We start from the raw sequence: 16818 nt of genomic DNA, 5'->3' as shown, positions 1-16818 counted from the left end.
ATGGTCGCTTCATCTAGTGGTGTGACGGATTCAAGAAAGGGGCAGTGGGCGACAAGAAAGAGGGAGACATTGCAAGCGATCTCAGTGAATAGGTGTGCCTACTTCGAGCTCTTGAGCTTTAGCCCATGCGTAAGTGACATATATGTCTTCGTCATGACAGTGTGATTGTTGACTTGCTTTCGAATCAGCTTCGCTCACGATCAAATGAGATTTGATCAAATGGTGCGGACAGATCGTCGTATAAAATGGAGATATAAAGAGTACAAATCTGATGGCGGGAGAGACAATAAACCCTCATCCTCCTTCTTGCTCACCTTTGACTTTGTGGTAGTGGGGGAGAGTATAAAAAAGATGACAACGATGAATACAACTAATGAGAAGGATGATAAAGGTTTATTGTCTCTCTCGCCATCAAATCTGTACTCTTCAAACCTCTATTTTGTGTGACGATTAGTCCTCATTGTTCGATCGAATCCCTTGCGGTCTCGAGCAAATCTAATTCGGAAGTAGATCGGTGACCATGTTGCTGTGGTCAGGGCGTACATATCATTCGCACACTGGCTAAAGCTCGAGAGCTCAAAGCATGCACATCTCTTTCTCGAGCTCACTTGCAATCTCTCTCTCCTTCTCATCTCCCATCACCCCTTGAATCTGTCACACCACTATTTATTGTACTAACGGAAGATGTTGTACATGACATTACATACATAATTTTCATCAAAGTGAAGGTCAAAACGATCAACCCCCGTCGACTATAGAGGACACTGAAGTTGTATACATCGACCTTCTAGGAGACATTGTGAAGATTGGTGACCTCTGAACCCCAATATCTTGGGATGCAAGTAGAGGCAGATGTTGCATCCATGAGGAGGGCAAGGCCGTGGTCGAACATACGAGCATTATATGACTTGGTGAGGAGGATGTTGGAGGACTTGATGTTACCATATGAGGTGGAAGAGTCTATGGAGTGGATATACTCGAAGTATTAGGGGAAAGCTTTTTTGACTTCTACGTGCATTTGTCAAACAAACCGACAAAGATATTAAAGTTGAAATCAATTATAATATTTTTAAAATTATAAAAAATACTGATATAACTTTTTAAAATACAAGGATCACAATAAAAGATTTTTTTGAAGTACCGAGAAAAAAGAAAAAGTAATTAGACCCTAAAATAAAAAAAAAATTATTTGGGAAAGTTAATAACAAATGATCACGAGGGCAAAAAGGGAACCCAATTCCACGTTCGCCATCCATCGCCACACCCCCCCTGCTCACACGAGCGCCAATGGAAGTCGACTTCCTTTTCCGCCCTGCGCTCAGTTCAAGTTGTCGCCCTCTTCTTTCTCACTCTCTTTTGGCAAGTGGGTGGAGAAGACGAATTCGAGATGGGTTCCAGAGAGTTGCTGGATATCGATCCTCCGGAGCTCAAATTCCTCCCCTTTCTGGCTTATTTTGCCGGAAGCTTTTGCGCGATTGCTACGCGTTTAGGGTTGTTCGTTCTTTTCTGATCGCTGAATTCTTGTGTTTTGGTCCGAGAAGTTGAATCAAAGAAGCAGATCTCGTGCTCGCTTCAGCTAACCAACAGGTCGAATGATCACGTCGCGTTTAAGGTCGTCGTCGATTTAGGTTTCGGCTTCCCTTTCCTTTTCCTTTTTTCTTGCTACATCTTGTGAAAATTCGTAAGTGCTCGAATCTTTTGGTTTTTTAATTATCATGAGAGGTCAAAACAACAAGCCCGAAGAAGTACTGTGTTAGGCCCAATGCTGGGATCATCCTGCCCCGATCAACATTGGTATGATGATCTTGTCTCTGCCCTATATTATTCGGAAGGAAGAATTGCATCTTCTATCCTGAGAAGGCTATTATTTGCTCAGTTACAATGCAAACACAGCGTGAAGCTCCTCCCGACATGCAATGCGAGGACAAATTTCTTGTCCAGGGTGTCGTCCTCGACGAAGGCTTCACTGCAAACGACATCACCCAGGAAATGGTACTTGCTGTCTCCAACAATCTGATCACAAACTTTTGCAATTGTGTTTGCGTTTGTACATGTCATGTACAGAAGATTTTGCGATTAATAGATGAACACAATCTTGTTTAGTTTGCACAGGAGTCAGGGAATGTGGTGGACGAGCGGAAGTTGCTAGTTGCCCATGTATCTCACCACCTCAACCACCCTCTCCGGTTCTCGAGGAGTCTGAGGAGGGCTCATCACCTAGGCCTTCTATATCAGATAATGGAAATCTGAATGCTTTAGAATTGCTTGCTGTGAGTATTCTATATGATTAGCTTATGCACAGGATTTTTGGCATGATATTTGCAATAGAGGATATTGACTGTAATGTGGACGCAGGCAACAAGAGCATATGCCGAAGATATTCAGCAAGAAAGATCCTCTGAGGTGATTTCTTTTGTTCCTTTTGTGGAATTATAATGGATTCATGATTGAAGACTTGACAAACGTATTCTGCTATTAGTGTGACCTACTTTTCAACCAATTTTAAAAGATAATGTAATCAAATTTTTATTTTTATAATAGAGAACATATCTCCATATTCCTTTTCTTTTCTGCTGCCAGGTATGCCTGAACTATATGAATGTAGGAAGCATCTTTTTAATTAGCTTCTGTGGATATCACACTTAAACTTACTGATCCATCTACTGCACGTAATTGAGATAATTGCTACGCCTTTGCCTTCTATTCCACCCACTGTTGGCCATCACACATGATGCCGATGAGATACCAACATTGGGCATAGGTGCATAATGTCCGTGTTTATTGGACAGCTGCATTGGCATGCAACTCAGTTGTTTCTTTGCAGCCTCAGTTTCAACACTTTGAAATGCTATGGCACAACATCCATGTTTTAGAATTCAGATATATCTGTGATGTGATTTTCTTAGAAGATGAACCATGTTTTGGTGATATGTAGCTTAACCTAAATGGGACCATATGTCTACATTCAGAAGTTTGATACCAATAGTTTTGTTGGCTATATCAAAAATTTTAGTTCCATACTATTGTATATTTTACTTATTTCCAAATTCTTACAGAATCAAAGTCCTAATGAAAATGTGCTATAATCTCATGCACAATATTTTTTACTCGGAATAAGTTCCTGTCTATTAGTCACATTGCTGGCTCTTTAACACTTGCAAAACAGGTTTTATTGCGGTGTAGAAACCATTTTGATGAATATTATTTGAACGCTGCTATTGAGTGGATTTAATCACCCCTCTTGGTGATGTGATTTCTCACAGACCTGACAATTGAGGTCCCATATCTTTGAATCCCACACATCAGATCTATGAGGGATTACACCATAGAACTTTTTAGAGGTGAATTTAGTATACTTATATAGCGTTTTTTCATATATTTTGCTTTGCTATATAAGATGACAAAATTTTCCTATTCAACTGAAGGATCATCACTTTATAAGTATTGTAATGCTATACCATAGGATTTTTACAGGTGTAATATCTTTGAGGTTAACAAGTACTTCTTAAAGCCACTCCTTATCTGTCTAATTGATTATTTAATTTAATTTGTTAAAGAGTAGATGTGAAAGTTTTATGACAAATAAAGTGTTTACATACAGTTATAAGGAGAAGAAAAATATGAGCCCGTAAACATTTAAAGTCTCAATGTGCCAAGATGACCAGTATTGGCATCATATCAAATCCTAAGAATTAGCTGTAATAGTTGTTAATTGGAAAGTGTTGTTTCTATTTGTACAACCAGCTTTTTTGTTTTTGGTTGTTTTATTACTTCTCTTAATCTGATGCTAAGAAACAACATGTACACGAAAAAGTTATTGTAGTTGACGTGGATGTGGTAGATAACTAAAAAGATAGAAAAAAAATGTTTCCATTCAAAACCATTTAAGATTATGTGTAGATGTTAAGGAGACCATAGATGTCATGGCTAGACGAGATATGCTGATTTAGGATTAATTTTCCAAGAAGAGATAGACGAAGATCTAGAAAAAAATAAAAAGATATTTGAATACTCTCTGATTTAGCTACGCATATTGCTTTGCTCACTAAATAATAGGATAATATCCATTTAGGCAACCCAAATAGTTGGGATATTATGGTTTGTTACTTTTGTAGTTTCCTCATCTGATGCATTTTCATTATCATGTGCATAATCACTCAGCATTCGGATTTTACTAAGTTGAAATTTTGAAGAAACAGTCACTTGTGTTTGTAGTCACTAATGTAATATAGACAATCTTTGTTTGACCTTTCCTTCCTCCAGAATTTGGCACTAATTTCAAGGTGGACCGAGGAGAAGAATGCTGCTATTCAACAAAATAATAAACTTCGACAAGAACTGGTAAGCATTGCAATGGTTAATCATGTGATGGAACTCTTTTCCATGCTGCTAAATGGAATCTTATATCATGTGACATATCATGAAGCAAGGTAATAAGAAATTGATTCTGTAAACTTGAACTTTTAAAAGAAATTTTTAGGATATTCATAGAAATTCTTAACCTTTTGGGCAAGTTTTTAAATTTCAATTTTGGTGTCCATACTGGTTCCTTATGGACACCAAGTTATTTCTTTTCAAGGACATACCTTTAGGTAGGTGGATCATTTATGGCACTCTTTCTTCTTTCTTCCATCTTCTTCCCTCATTGTTCTCTTCTTCTCGTCTCACCATTGAGCTAGGGTTAACCACAAGCAGAAAAAGGAATGATGACTTGTTACTCAAGTTTTTGATTGATGGATGGAAGTGTCTTCTGCCAAAAGTTGCTGTGTATAAAGAACACAAGGGCAGGTTAATATGGGATTTAAGGCCAGACTGGCCTGAAACACTATAAAAAGAAACTAGTTGAAGCCTGTTTTATGAGTTTTGCTATGTACTAGCCTAGGTCAGTCCACAGCCTGGTATTGGCTCAGACTGTTGTATGCTGCCCGCAAACTGGCTATATACCATGAAGTTTACTGCCTTGTCTGATTTGAGCTTTTTCTTTCTTTAAATGATGCCTTCTTTTGCTTAGTGCTTCAAGTTTTACCAACCTGTGATCTCTTTACCTTTATTTGATGCTATTATTTGCCACTGGGTCCCACTGTTTCCAAATTGCTGCTTGTTTCCGTATGCAAAGGCCAATGACTCTTATAAAGAAAGCCTGATATTTGAGGTTAATGACTATAACTAAAGCCTGATATTTTAGGTTCTCTTTGTTGTTTGTTACATTGCAATGAAAGACAATTATAAATATTTTACTTATATTGGTTCGACTGAGTCGAAACTAGCTTTTTTTGCCAGGTTCTGCATAACATGTGAACTTGCTATAGTTAAATTTTAACACAATCTGAAAATAGTTTTTGGGTAGTATTAGCAGTTTTCTTATATGCATTTGTCAGCAAAATTGCTAACTTTTGCCACTTAGCCTCTCTTTGGAATCGGCTTGAAGTCTTTCAAATGTTTGTTCCACTAATCGTATCCAGTTAATGTTATATTTTCTAGAACAGTTCTATTATCTCAGTTCATGTTTGGCAAACTCAGTTTGCAGCACAAAGGAAGTCAGGCTGATTGATATCCTCTCATATTTGTCAAAGTCAATGCGTGAGTGTATATGTTAGTTTATCTACTCACTTGATCTTAGTTGGATCACATTTTTGGGATCATAAACATATGTTGAACATCTTTGACGTAGCACCAACTGATGGAACTGGGGATATCAATTAAGTGCTTCAGCTCTTGGACTGACACAGAAAATAAACATAGCAGATAGCAGCTTTCCCCTGATTTATTAATCTGGTTCTTGTTTTGGGCTTGCCTCTTTTAAGAAATGGACAAAACTTTCTTTCCTTTTCTTCCTGTTCTTTGATCCTATCCAGATTCCACAAAAAAAATATCTTCTTAATTTGTGATGGATTATATGGGCATGACAATCGATTTACTTTTGTTGACCCTTTTTAGTTACAATGCCGAGCAATTATGATATTCTGTTTATTTTTTTTTTGTGTGGTTAGGACTCCAATTATTGTCAATCATAAATAACAGAGAAATTTTTGCTGCTGAAGAAAATGTCACTGGGTAGAAGGTTATCAACTTTTACTTATGTTTCAGAATTGTGGAAAATATGCAGGTTGTGCAGCAATTATAGGCGGTGAGCATGTGTCTATGACAATGCTTCGATGCCCCTGTATGCAGGAACTTGATAGCCGAGAAGTCAGCAAGCAACAAGTAGGCTTCTCATTCGTGTTTCTGGTCATTATCGCGTTACTTGGAATTTTCCTGGGGTACATTGTCAAGAAGTGAAGACGGGTTACGCATGACCGGCGAATCGTGTTACCTCCCTGTACGAATCAGAGATCGCTCACCTAAACCGTCTGTGGCTGCTCATCCGCAGCTTAGTTTGTGTTGTAACATCCGATGCTGTGTGTAATTTCCTTCGACCCATTTTGTTCTTCACTCGGAACAAATAGAGGTGCAAAAAATGACTTGTTTGTGAGAAAAGTCGATCTACCTTCGTCATTTTCCTTGGTACAACTTCCATCCTTGAAAAACCTTGATCTGAAGATGTTGGTCGGAAGATTCCCTGATCTGCGGCTAATATTTTTTTGTTCTTTTGGGCAGATGATTTGGACGATTGAGATCTTACGAGGACGACTGACGGACAAGCTTTATTCCAGCACAAACTCTGGCAAAGATGAAGACGGACCAAAGTGGATCAAGATGACTAGTTAATACTAATTCACTTGAATAAAATAGGTATTTAATGTTCCAACATTCAATTTAGAGAGCAAATATAAGACAAAAAAATTCCTAATGTTGACGTGCGTGTCGGCGCGCTCGATTTTTTTACGTGGGACGAAATGGTTCCATCGCTTTTGTTCCAGCGTGAAGCTATGTCACGCGATCGCGTTCTCCATCTGCATCTCCATCTCCGTCTAATCCACCGCTTCCAGCCCATTGCGTCACCCACATGTCGTCCTCCTCTCTCGCTCCCCGTCCCCTTCCCTCGCCGCCGACCTCCCGTCACGTGGCCGTAATCGGGGCCGGCGCGGCCGGCCTCGCGGCCGCGCGTGAGCTCCGCCGCGAGGGCCATCGCGTCGTCGTCTTCGAGCGCAGCGATGCCGTCGGAGGCACCTGGATCTACACACCCGCCGCCGAGTCCGACGCCTTGGGCCTCGACCCTCTTCGCGAGGTCGTCCACAGCAGCCTCTACGATTCGCTCCGGACCAACCTCCCCCGCGAGTGCATGGGCTTCCTCGACTACCCCTTCTCCTCCCGCCACGCCCGCGCCGGCGGCGATCCCCGGCGGTTCCCCGGACACCGCGAGGTTCTCTGCTACCTCCAGGATTTTGCAAGGGAGTTCGACCTCTGCGGGCTGGTCCGGTTCCGGACGGAGGTGGCTCTGGTGGAGAGGGATAACGACGGAAGGTGGCAAGTGAACTCAAGGAGGTCTGGCGCTGCCGGTGGCGATGGGAGCGACGAGAATGAGGTCTTCGATGCGGTGGTTGTTTGCAATGGTCATTACACCGAGCCGCGGATCGCAGAGATTCCTGGTACTCTTTTTCTGTTCTCCCTTTCGAGTTTTTCTGTTCCCCGAGTCGCAATGGACATTACACCGATCCCTCGAGATTCCTGTTAGTGTAAACAACTTTAAGCCGTGGCCTCGGGGCCTACGCGGCTTGGTTCGGGTCCGAATGATGGGGGATCTTCTTAGGACGACCATTGAGACCGAAGAAGACCGGCTGCGGTGGTCCGATCGCGAAGGGGTCACCATTTCCTCCGGGAGGGGGCTCCTCGCCTGGGCGTTTAGTGGGAGGCCTCCGTCTTCGCACCTGCACACAGGTCGGGTCGGGAGAGCTCGGCCCGACCCCTCCGACAATCAAGTTAGTGAATAGTCACAGGGGTTTTTTTCTTCTCTCTTTTCCTTGGAGCGCGAGGGTTTTTATAGTGAAGGTTACCATTGCCTGATGTGCCCGCTTGCAGGGAGTAGGATCGTACTCCTGGTAACGTCTGACATCGACGTTGGCGTGGCGTGAAGGACCGAGCCTGAGCAGGATGTTAATGTGCCTCGGTCGGTGTTCTGGTCCGTGTTGACCAGGTGCTGTCAGGTTAACAGAGGCGCGAGGCGTCATCTGGAGCAGCTGACGTCAACCCGAATCTTATTGCCATTATTATTCTCATCATATTCCCCCCCCCGAAGGAAGCTATGCGTCGGTTGTTGTAAAAAGGGGGGTCCGAGGCATGACTTCAGCTTTAAGAAACTATCCCTACCGGGCGGTTGCCGGTCCGTCGCCAGGGGTGTGGGAATCGTGGAGTTTAGTAACTAAGGAGGGTTGGGCGTGCAGCGGTGGTCTTGGGCAGTATGCAGCCGAGGAGCATGACTCAAGTGGGCAGGCCGCGCAGAGGTGATGATCTCGGGCAACACGCAACCGAGGAACACGACTCAGTCGGGTAGGCCGAGCAGAGGTTGTGGTCTCAAGCAACATGCAGCCGAGGAGCACGACTCAAGCGGGCAGGCCGCGCAAAGATGATGGTCTCGGGCAACACGCAGCCGAGGAGCATGACTCAGTCGGGTTGGCCGAGCAGAGGTTGTGGTCTCGGGCAACATGCAGCCGAGGAGCACGACTCAGGCGGGCAGGCCGTGCAGAGATGATGGTCTCGGGCAACACGCAATCAAGGAGCACGACTCAGTCGGGTTGGCCGAGCAGAGGTTGTGGTCTCGGGCAACATGCAGCCGAGGAGCTACTTGGCTAGGACCAATAAGGTAGTGATGCGCGGATGCGAGTGGGCAGGTCCTTTCCTACCTGTGCAGGAGTCTAAGGGACAGTCGCTTTAGGGGGTCGTCGGTTTTCGAGAACGGGGAGACCAGTGCTCCAGCATCCGCACCGCGCGCCCAACGGCTGCCACGTTAGGCCATATTTATGGCGGAGTGACGTTTGTTCTGCCTGACGCGACGTGCTTCAGGAGAGGAAGGGTCGTTTTTGGTGGGACTTTGTCTATAAATAGCATGTAATTGGTTCCCCGCACGTCTCCTTACTTACATTTGTTCAGTCGCTTCTTCGGCTTCCATCGCTTCGTTCCGTCGGTCGTCCTACTTCCCCTTCCAAAGGTCAGTAAGGATGGCATCCCCTTCCTCTTCGTCCTCGCCTTCTTCGCCTACCTCTGGCAATGTCGGAGAAAGAACACTTCCACCGAGCCCCAACTCGTCATCCGACGAGAAGGCGGCACGGGCCCTCGAAATGCTCATGTGGCCACACGACCTCGACTCTACTGTGAGCGAGTCGTCACTTGGCTACCTCCGGGGCCGTTACGATATCCCGGAGGAATTTGTGCTTACTGCCCCTGAGCTAGGGCAACGGGCGTATGACCCTATCTCGAAGGGTTTCGCCCTAACCTTAGACGCCTTTGAGGCCGGGTTACGCCTTCCGTTGCACCCTGTCATCAATTCTTGTGTCTCTTGGTGGCGTATTTCTCCATCACAGATGACACCGAACTCCTGGCATTTATGGTGGCGTTCCTAGGGGAGTGCCACTACGCCAATATTGCCCCGACCCAATCCCTCTTCCTCTCCTGTTTCCGTCTTTACAAGGGGTCGGGGGGTTACTATTTGTCCGCCCGACCGGGCTTCCAGGATAGCGGGGCTCCTTCCAATAGTAAGGGATGAAATGGGCGTTTCTTTTTTGTCTGCCGTTCGGAGGACTGGGGCTTCGGGCTCCGGTGGGCGGCGCACGTGATTGACAACACCGCCCCGATCCTGAACGACAAGGAGCGCAAGGACCTTCGGCGACTTAAGGAGATTCTCCCAGCCTCCCGAGTCATCCGGAAGATGACCGAGGCGTGGCTGGTCGAGGCGGGTCTTAGCCCGGCGCCTCGAGGTATGCCCGTAGCGGGTATTGTTAGGGTTTTCTAAAAGATTGTGCTTTCGGCATTCTGACCAATGTCGGTGTTTTCATGCAAAGATGGTGAACCTCGTCACTGTGCGTGGGGGACGTTCTTCGTCGGCCGCGTCGTCGCATCAACCGGCCGAGCCGAGGATTGACTCGAAAGCAGCGCTAGTAGAACTCGAGGCCGGTCGGCCTCGGAAGAAGGCGAAGACCCCCTCGTTATTGAACCGGTCGGGCGTGATCGGCGACGGGGCCTCGGTCGGGGTGAGGCCGACCCGAGCAACGAGGGGGCAGGGAAGGCGCCCCCGGAACCCTCCATCCGCGACCTGTGTCGCCTCCTTACGGGAGCGCAGGACGAGCCTTATCAAGCTCGGGTGATGGGCGAACTTCTGGAGGGCCAACCCTTCGATCCGCTGGTCGCCCGGTGGGCGAGCCTGACCCGCGGGGCCCGGGTATGGGCCGACGGGGAGGCTGGGGCCTCGTTCGCACGAGGTGGGCTTAATCACGATATGGCTCGGGAGCTATACACCATGCCCTCAGAGGTTTGCTTGGCAAGTCTGCTAAGTCGCTGCTGTGGGTAGGTGTTTCGCCATCGGGCCCCTACCTGTACTCGGACGGTACTTGTCCTGACTCTTCCTCTTTGCAGGGCCATCATTATACCACGGCGTTGATGGGCTGCGTACGCGACGCGGGTCGGGCCCTCGGTATTTTGAGCGACCGCAATGTCGAGCTGCGTAGGCAGATCGAGGAGGTCAGCGCAGGATCGGCTCCGGAGGCTGTCGCAGCGGTCGAGCAACGTGCCTCCGATCTGGAGGCGGAGGTGACGCGCCTTACATCCGTCGTGAGGGCGGCCGAGCAGCGTACCTCGGATCTGGAGGCGGAGTCGGCGTGGCTCAAATCTGAGGTAAAGGCGGCCGAGGAGCAGAATAACGAGCTCCAGGTGTATCTGAGGGCGACTCGGTCCGAGGCGCGTCTGGCCCGGGATGAGGTGACAAGCCTTGCTCGAAAGCTGGAGGAGGAGCTCGCCGAGATGAAGGGGGCTTCCGACGCCCTGGCGGTCGAGATGAATCAACGATCGGAGAAAGACAAGAAGCTGATCGAGGACTACAAAGAGTCCTCGAGCTTTCAGCTCGGTCTGATCCGGTCGGGGTAGGTTACCTATGAATATGGGTATCGGATTGCCCTGGCTCGTTTCAAGGCGCGCCACCCCAATCTAGAGGTCGAGGAAGACCCCTTCGCCTCATGCCCCGAAGACCTGAGCGTCGACATGCCAGACAAGGTGCCTTTTGATGATAGCGTCGAGGCCCCCAAAGAATAGGGTAGATCATTGTAATAATTTTAAGGGGTTGGTCGGTCGACGCGGTAATTCGTCTAATCATGTAACCGAATTTTTGTTTAAATGAGAAAATAAATCTTTGTTCAGACTTCTGTTTAGTCTATTTCGCTCTCCTTTATACGAAAAATTTCTTAAGATTTTGCATGTTCCACGTTCTCGGCAGAGGGTGGCCCTACATGGTTGCGAGCCGATACGTGCCGACCCTGATTGCGTCGATAACCCGATAAGGCCCTTCCCAACTTGTCATGGACTTAGCTGGTTTTGCCTAAGTCGTGCGGCACCCTTGCGTGTCCGTCCGCAAAGGTCAGCCTCCCCGAAGCCTCCCATTGTCCCTTAGGACCAACAAAAGAGAGAACGGGTTAGAGAGAACGCCTCAATCGGGATCCACAAGCAAACATCTCCGAAAAACACTTCATAGACAATGCAAATTACAAACAGACTTTACAAGCTCTGAACAGTGGCACAACAAAGGGTAAAATGGTCCATTACAGACCGAAAATCTCTCACACGTGTCCACATGACACAACCTTTATTTACAAGCCTAAAGAGGCCACCAACCCAACTAAAATGGGACTATTATGCCTTCGGCCGCCCCTCTACATTCTGTACAAGGCATGAACATGCCAAAAGACACGGACATACATAAGCATTATATCAAACACCTTGTTTAAAAGTTTGTCCGTGACATTCTCCCCCACTTATTCCTTCGACGTCCTCGTTGAAGCCTTTGTCGACACTGCAACTCCTCGCCTTTGTTGAGTCTTCAATCTTCTGCTCCAGCTACAATGCGCCTCTTGGCTCCTAGCTGCTCTCCGCTGCTGTTTTTGAGTAGTCGAACCTTTGATCCGCCATGCTGCTTCAACTCACCAATGACTCTGACTCTGGTGTGGGGTTGGCTGAGTTGTGTTGATCATTGTTGATTCCTGCGGATCCCCCAGATGAAGGAAAAGACCATCCTTACTGCGCCAGTCTCTCAAATTCCTCATGCTGCTTGAACTGGGTGGATGCTTGTTGGAGCTTTAACGAGCATCGTCTCGCAAACTTATGAAGTTTTGGGTCCTTCCTCCACAAAATTTGCTCCTTGACTCTTCCTTCACTTAGTTGTCACATCCAAGTAGGTTCGCATCACTTCCGCTTTCGATTGGCATTTCGTTGGGAAATGAAGCGGACAATCTACTCTCAGTAGCACTGATCACCGTTGGTGAGGATTTGACAACTATTGTTTTCCATTATCTTCGAAGGGTCTTTGAACATATGCAGAGCTCCTCTGCTGGATAGATAAGAGAATTGGGGTACTCGGTTTCGCCCATTCTCTTAAGAGTTGAGAAGGCAAAGGTTACTTGACTTCGCCCGCCTCCTCGAGGTTGTATTTCATGCATCGAGCTGGTTACTAGTCTTCGCCTGCTCTTTGCTCACACTTCTGAAGTACTTAAAGTGTTTGCACTCCTTGCGTTGAGTTAGCTACTGTGATTCACCTTCTCAATGCTATCGAACTTCTGGAATGCAGGAAGTTTTCACTCCAACTTGGAGTAATTCTCTCATAGGTTTGGTCGCCTCTGGGATTGTACCGTCTTCTCCATCAACCCTGCCGCCTACTCCACTGAGTAGCAAAGGTACAGCACCGCGTACTGCCTGCTTCGTTCCTTGGTTATGCACTCTTACATGATCCGAAGTCCTTCACTTTCGGCTATCTTGATGAGAAGCTCATTGACACCGGTCTTACGAAGTTCCTCGGCCTCTGCCCTTCAGCCTTGTCTCGGTACTTGGAGATTGCCTCTACATTCTCCACCTCCTCGGCCCCTTTCACGACCAAGCGCTCTCCCTCCATTAGAGCAAGGGATCAATGACTTTAACGGAAGTGCCGCCTCTGCGGTACCATGGCGCTGCCATGCCCATGGCACTACTATCCGTCGCCTCGCATCTACATCCCTTTTCTTCACAATCAGTAGATATGCCTCTGTGGCACTCCTCCGAGTCCACCTACATTCTAACTGATGCTTGATTTTGGGTAGCTAAGTCCCTCTGGACTCGTCGTCGCTTCCTCGCCCTTTTCGACCCCCTGCTTCAACACCTCTGTGTTCTCCAAGCAGCTCTCCTTTGGTCGATGGAAAGACAGACTGTAACTCCCATGCATGGCCTCTGCCATCGCATTATAGGGTCTGCACCGATTCTGTTCTCCTTAGCTTCCTTGGTAGCAACGTTCGCTTACTCGACCTTGTCCTCTGACTTGTCGGGCTCCCTTAAGCGAATATGAGCTCTGGAGCAGTCCAACTCTCCAGCTGCTTTGATCATACCTCCGCATGATCAAGTCCCTCCCATGGAACTCACTGGTACTTGCATTCGAACTTTTCCCTTGGTGGAACACAGCCCCCATATGCTGATGACCAAGGTTTTCATCCGATGTAAAATTCGATGCACGCACGGAAGACCCGCCTCTGCGGTACCATGGCCTTCACTCCTTGAATCCATAGCCCTTTTTGCCGTCGTGTTGTTCACCGAAGTGGAGCTTCCAGTAGCTCCCGATCATACCTCCATATGATCTAGTCCCTCACGGGACTATGTCGTGTGTATCGCATTGCCACGAACTGTTCCACCACGATCCGCTGCACCATGTCGCCTCCTGGTGACATCTCCATTGCATTCTGATCCTTGTGGAATAAACTCGAATTGTGAACCCTCCATGTGTGGCCTCTGCCAATACATCGCAGGGTCTCTTCCACCTTCGATTTTGTTCGCTCCTTTGGCAATCGACCTTCATCCACCCACTCTTGGGTCACACCTAGATGAAGCACCGCTGTAGGACAGTCCGTCGCCTAGTAGCCTCCGAAGTCCCCCGACTTCGCTGCAATTAGTGCACCATTGTCTGGATCCTGGGCCTCTGCCCCTACCAGCACAATCTCCGCTGCGCACCGCTTCCTTCATGGCAACTTGAATGGCAACACTGTGGCATATTCTTCAAGAGTACCCGCCTCTGCGTCCTCTTGCCCCGTGTTAAGGCCTTCTGAACCCAACTTCGCCTCCGCAAATTGAGTCACCTTAGTTCCTCCATCAAATGCTCCTCCGAGATAAGGTGCATGTGCCCAGAAGCTCCCTTCATCTTTGGCACCATGCAAGATGAGTCCACTCCGTCAGAATGAAGGACTCGTGGAACAACATGATTCTACTCCTGCCTCTGCAAAAGTTCATGTCCTTGACCTCTGTCTAGGGAAAGCACTGTGCCTCTGCTCTATGTTCCAACTTCTATGCTGGTTCCCTTCATGTGGCTTGGGTATTTCGCCAAGTTACACCCAAGTTGCTCCGCTCCTCGTTTTTGCATTGAGTCGATGGTGGCCCTCGCGCCCACCATTCCACGGGTCAACCCTCCCTTGAGTCCGATCTCCAAATCGACTCCAAGTGTGCCTTCATTTGAGTTGCCTTGGGTCGCTCCCCCACTTGATCTCGCAATGCATCCACCAATGCATTCTCTCGAGCGAGATCATGCGACGACTCCTCGCCGCTTGCTCGGTCCATTGAGCTTCGTGGAGTTGTTTGTTGAGGTACTCCTCCTCAACATGTGCGGTCCGTCGCACATGATTCTCCCTCTGGAGAGCCGGGACTTATCCCTCCTGGATAACTGTCCCATTGGAGCAACATCTCTCTTCGTTTCGGAGACCACCATCCCCTTGGACTACTCCGATCTGCTGAACAAACTGTGCATTGTTCTGCCTCCTGCAAACACACTTGCTAGATTGCGACTCCACATCAATATAGCCCCCGCTGCACCACTCAAGGTCTAGCAACATGCTGAACTCGTTGCACACTTCAGCCTCCTACGGACGTATCCTTCACATGCCGAAAAGAAAGTTTCACTGCTCCATGGCGCCGAGTTTCGGTCGCCTTGGGATGGCCACGAACATTCCATCGTCCGCATACAAGCCCATGCATGAGTACCAAATTCTTCGAGTTAGCAATTCCCCTCACCTCTGTGAGCTTTGCATAACTCTTTTGGTCGTTGAGCAACTCATTCCACCTTGGATGGTCTCATCCTTTACCAAGCGCCTCGCTTGCCTTGAGCACCATCAAGTATAGTTGTCAACGTTGAGCCATATCTCAAACTCAGCCATCCCAACCTTTGTGCGCTCCACATTCATCCAAGCTTGTCTGTTCTCGTGGTGCCTCTTGCGCGAAAGGTTGGCCATTCCTCTGAATGCCAATCTCAGATGCCCGCTCCTCCGAGCGACTCATTTTCCCTACATCTCCATGCCTGTTTTTCCCCCAAACGGTCGCGCGTGTGCTGACTGCCCTCAACGCAGCCCCGCTAGATCCCCCACGTTTGCATGCTAAGTGTTTCTATGAGTGCGTGTCCCGCTCTGATACCATCTGTCAAGGACTTAGCTGGTTTTGCCTAAGTTGTGCGGCACCCTTGCGTGTCCGTCCGCAAAGGTCAGCCTCCCCGAAGCCTCCCATTGTCCCTTAGGACCAACAAAAGAGAGAATGGGTTAGAGAGAACGCCTCAATCGGGATCCACAAAGGGTAAAATGGTCCATTACAGACCGAAAATCTCTCACACGTGTCCACATGACACAACCTTTATTTACAAGCCTAAAGAGGCCACCAACCCAACTAAAATGGGACTATTAAGCCTTCGGCCGCCCCTTTACATTCTGTACAAGGCATGAACATGCCAAAAGACACGGACATACATAAGCATTACATCAAACACCTTGTTTAAAAGTTTGTCCGTGACAAACTGGGGGCAAGCTTACCGCGCGCTCGGGTCGAATCGCTGACTTCGGCCTTGCGTAGGACCAGGTCGCCTAATTTAATCGGTCGGGGCCGTACCTTCCGGTTGTAGATTCTAGTGACGACCCTTCTGTAGAAGAGGGCTTTCAAGTGTGCGTCCGCACGCCGCTCCTCGAGCAAGTTGAGACAGGCTTGTAATCCTTGGTTCGCCGTCCTCTCGTCGTAGTTTTCCGTCCGGACTGTGGGGAAGACCACTTCAGGTGGCAACACGGCCTCGGTTCCGAACGCGAGGCTGTAGGGGGATTCTCCAGTCGCGGTTTTAGGGGTGGTCCGCAGGGACCACAAGATGCTAGGGAGCTCGTCCACCTAGGCCGATCGGGCCGTAGACACTCTTCTTCTGAGCCCGTCCAAGATGGATCGATTGGTTACCTCCGCTAGTCCGTTCGCCTGGGGGTGGGCCACCGAGCTGAACCTCAGCTGAATCCTGTAGTTCGCGCAGAACTCTCGGAACCTCGTGCTGGCGAACTGGGATCCGTTGTCCGTGATGATGGTTCTGGGCAAGCCGAACCGCGTCACGATATTTTTCCAGACGAACTTCTCCACTTGTCGTTCTGTGATCGTTGCTAGTGGCTCAGCCTCAACCCACTTGGTGAAGTAATCTACTCCCACAACGATGTATCTCCGTTGTCCCGAGGCTGGTGGGAAAGGGCCGAGAAGGTCCAATCCCCATTGTGCGAATGGCCACGCACAATCGATGGGGGCGAGTGGAACCGCGGGCTGCCGGGGCGTTCGGGCGTGACTCTGGCACGGTCCGCAGCGTTGCACGTAAGCTCTCGCGTCTCGGGACATGGTAGGCCAATAGTATCCTTGGCGAAGGATTTTGTAAGCCAAGGTCCGTCC

The 16818-nt window shown here is 48.2% G+C and overlaps 1 protein-coding gene and 1 pseudogene across 1 annotated transcript; both read left to right on the top strand.

Annotated features, from left to right (window-relative positions):
- Positions 1-6825, top strand: LOC103972552 (vesicle-associated protein 1-2-like; annotated as a pseudogene).
- A 121-nt stretch (positions 6826-6946) lies between these two features.
- Positions 6947-7615, top strand: LOC135596480 (putative flavin-containing monooxygenase FMO GS-OX-like 11). Its single transcript, XM_065088525.1, has one exon. It carries the CDS (start codon positions 6947-6949, stop codon positions 7613-7615), a length of 669 nt encoding a protein of 222 aa, XP_064944597.1.
- Positions 7616-16818: the final 9203 nt, after the last annotated feature.

Source organism: Musa acuminata, chromosome BXJ1-11 (assembly GCF_036884655.1).
Source record: "Musa acuminata AAA Group cultivar baxijiao chromosome BXJ1-11, Cavendish_Baxijiao_AAA, whole genome shotgun sequence".
Classification (NCBI taxonomy): domain Eukaryota; kingdom Viridiplantae; phylum Streptophyta; class Magnoliopsida; order Zingiberales; family Musaceae; genus Musa; species Musa acuminata.
Note: the sequence above shows the minus strand (reverse complement) of the source record. Positions and strands in the feature narration are given on the sequence as shown.

Bases quoted from the DNA above. Each gene is read 5' to 3' on its own strand.
- LOC135596480 (XM_065088525.1), top strand. From the start codon at position 6,947: ATGTCGTCCTCCTCTCTCGCTCCCCGTCCCCTTCCCTCGCCGCCGACC.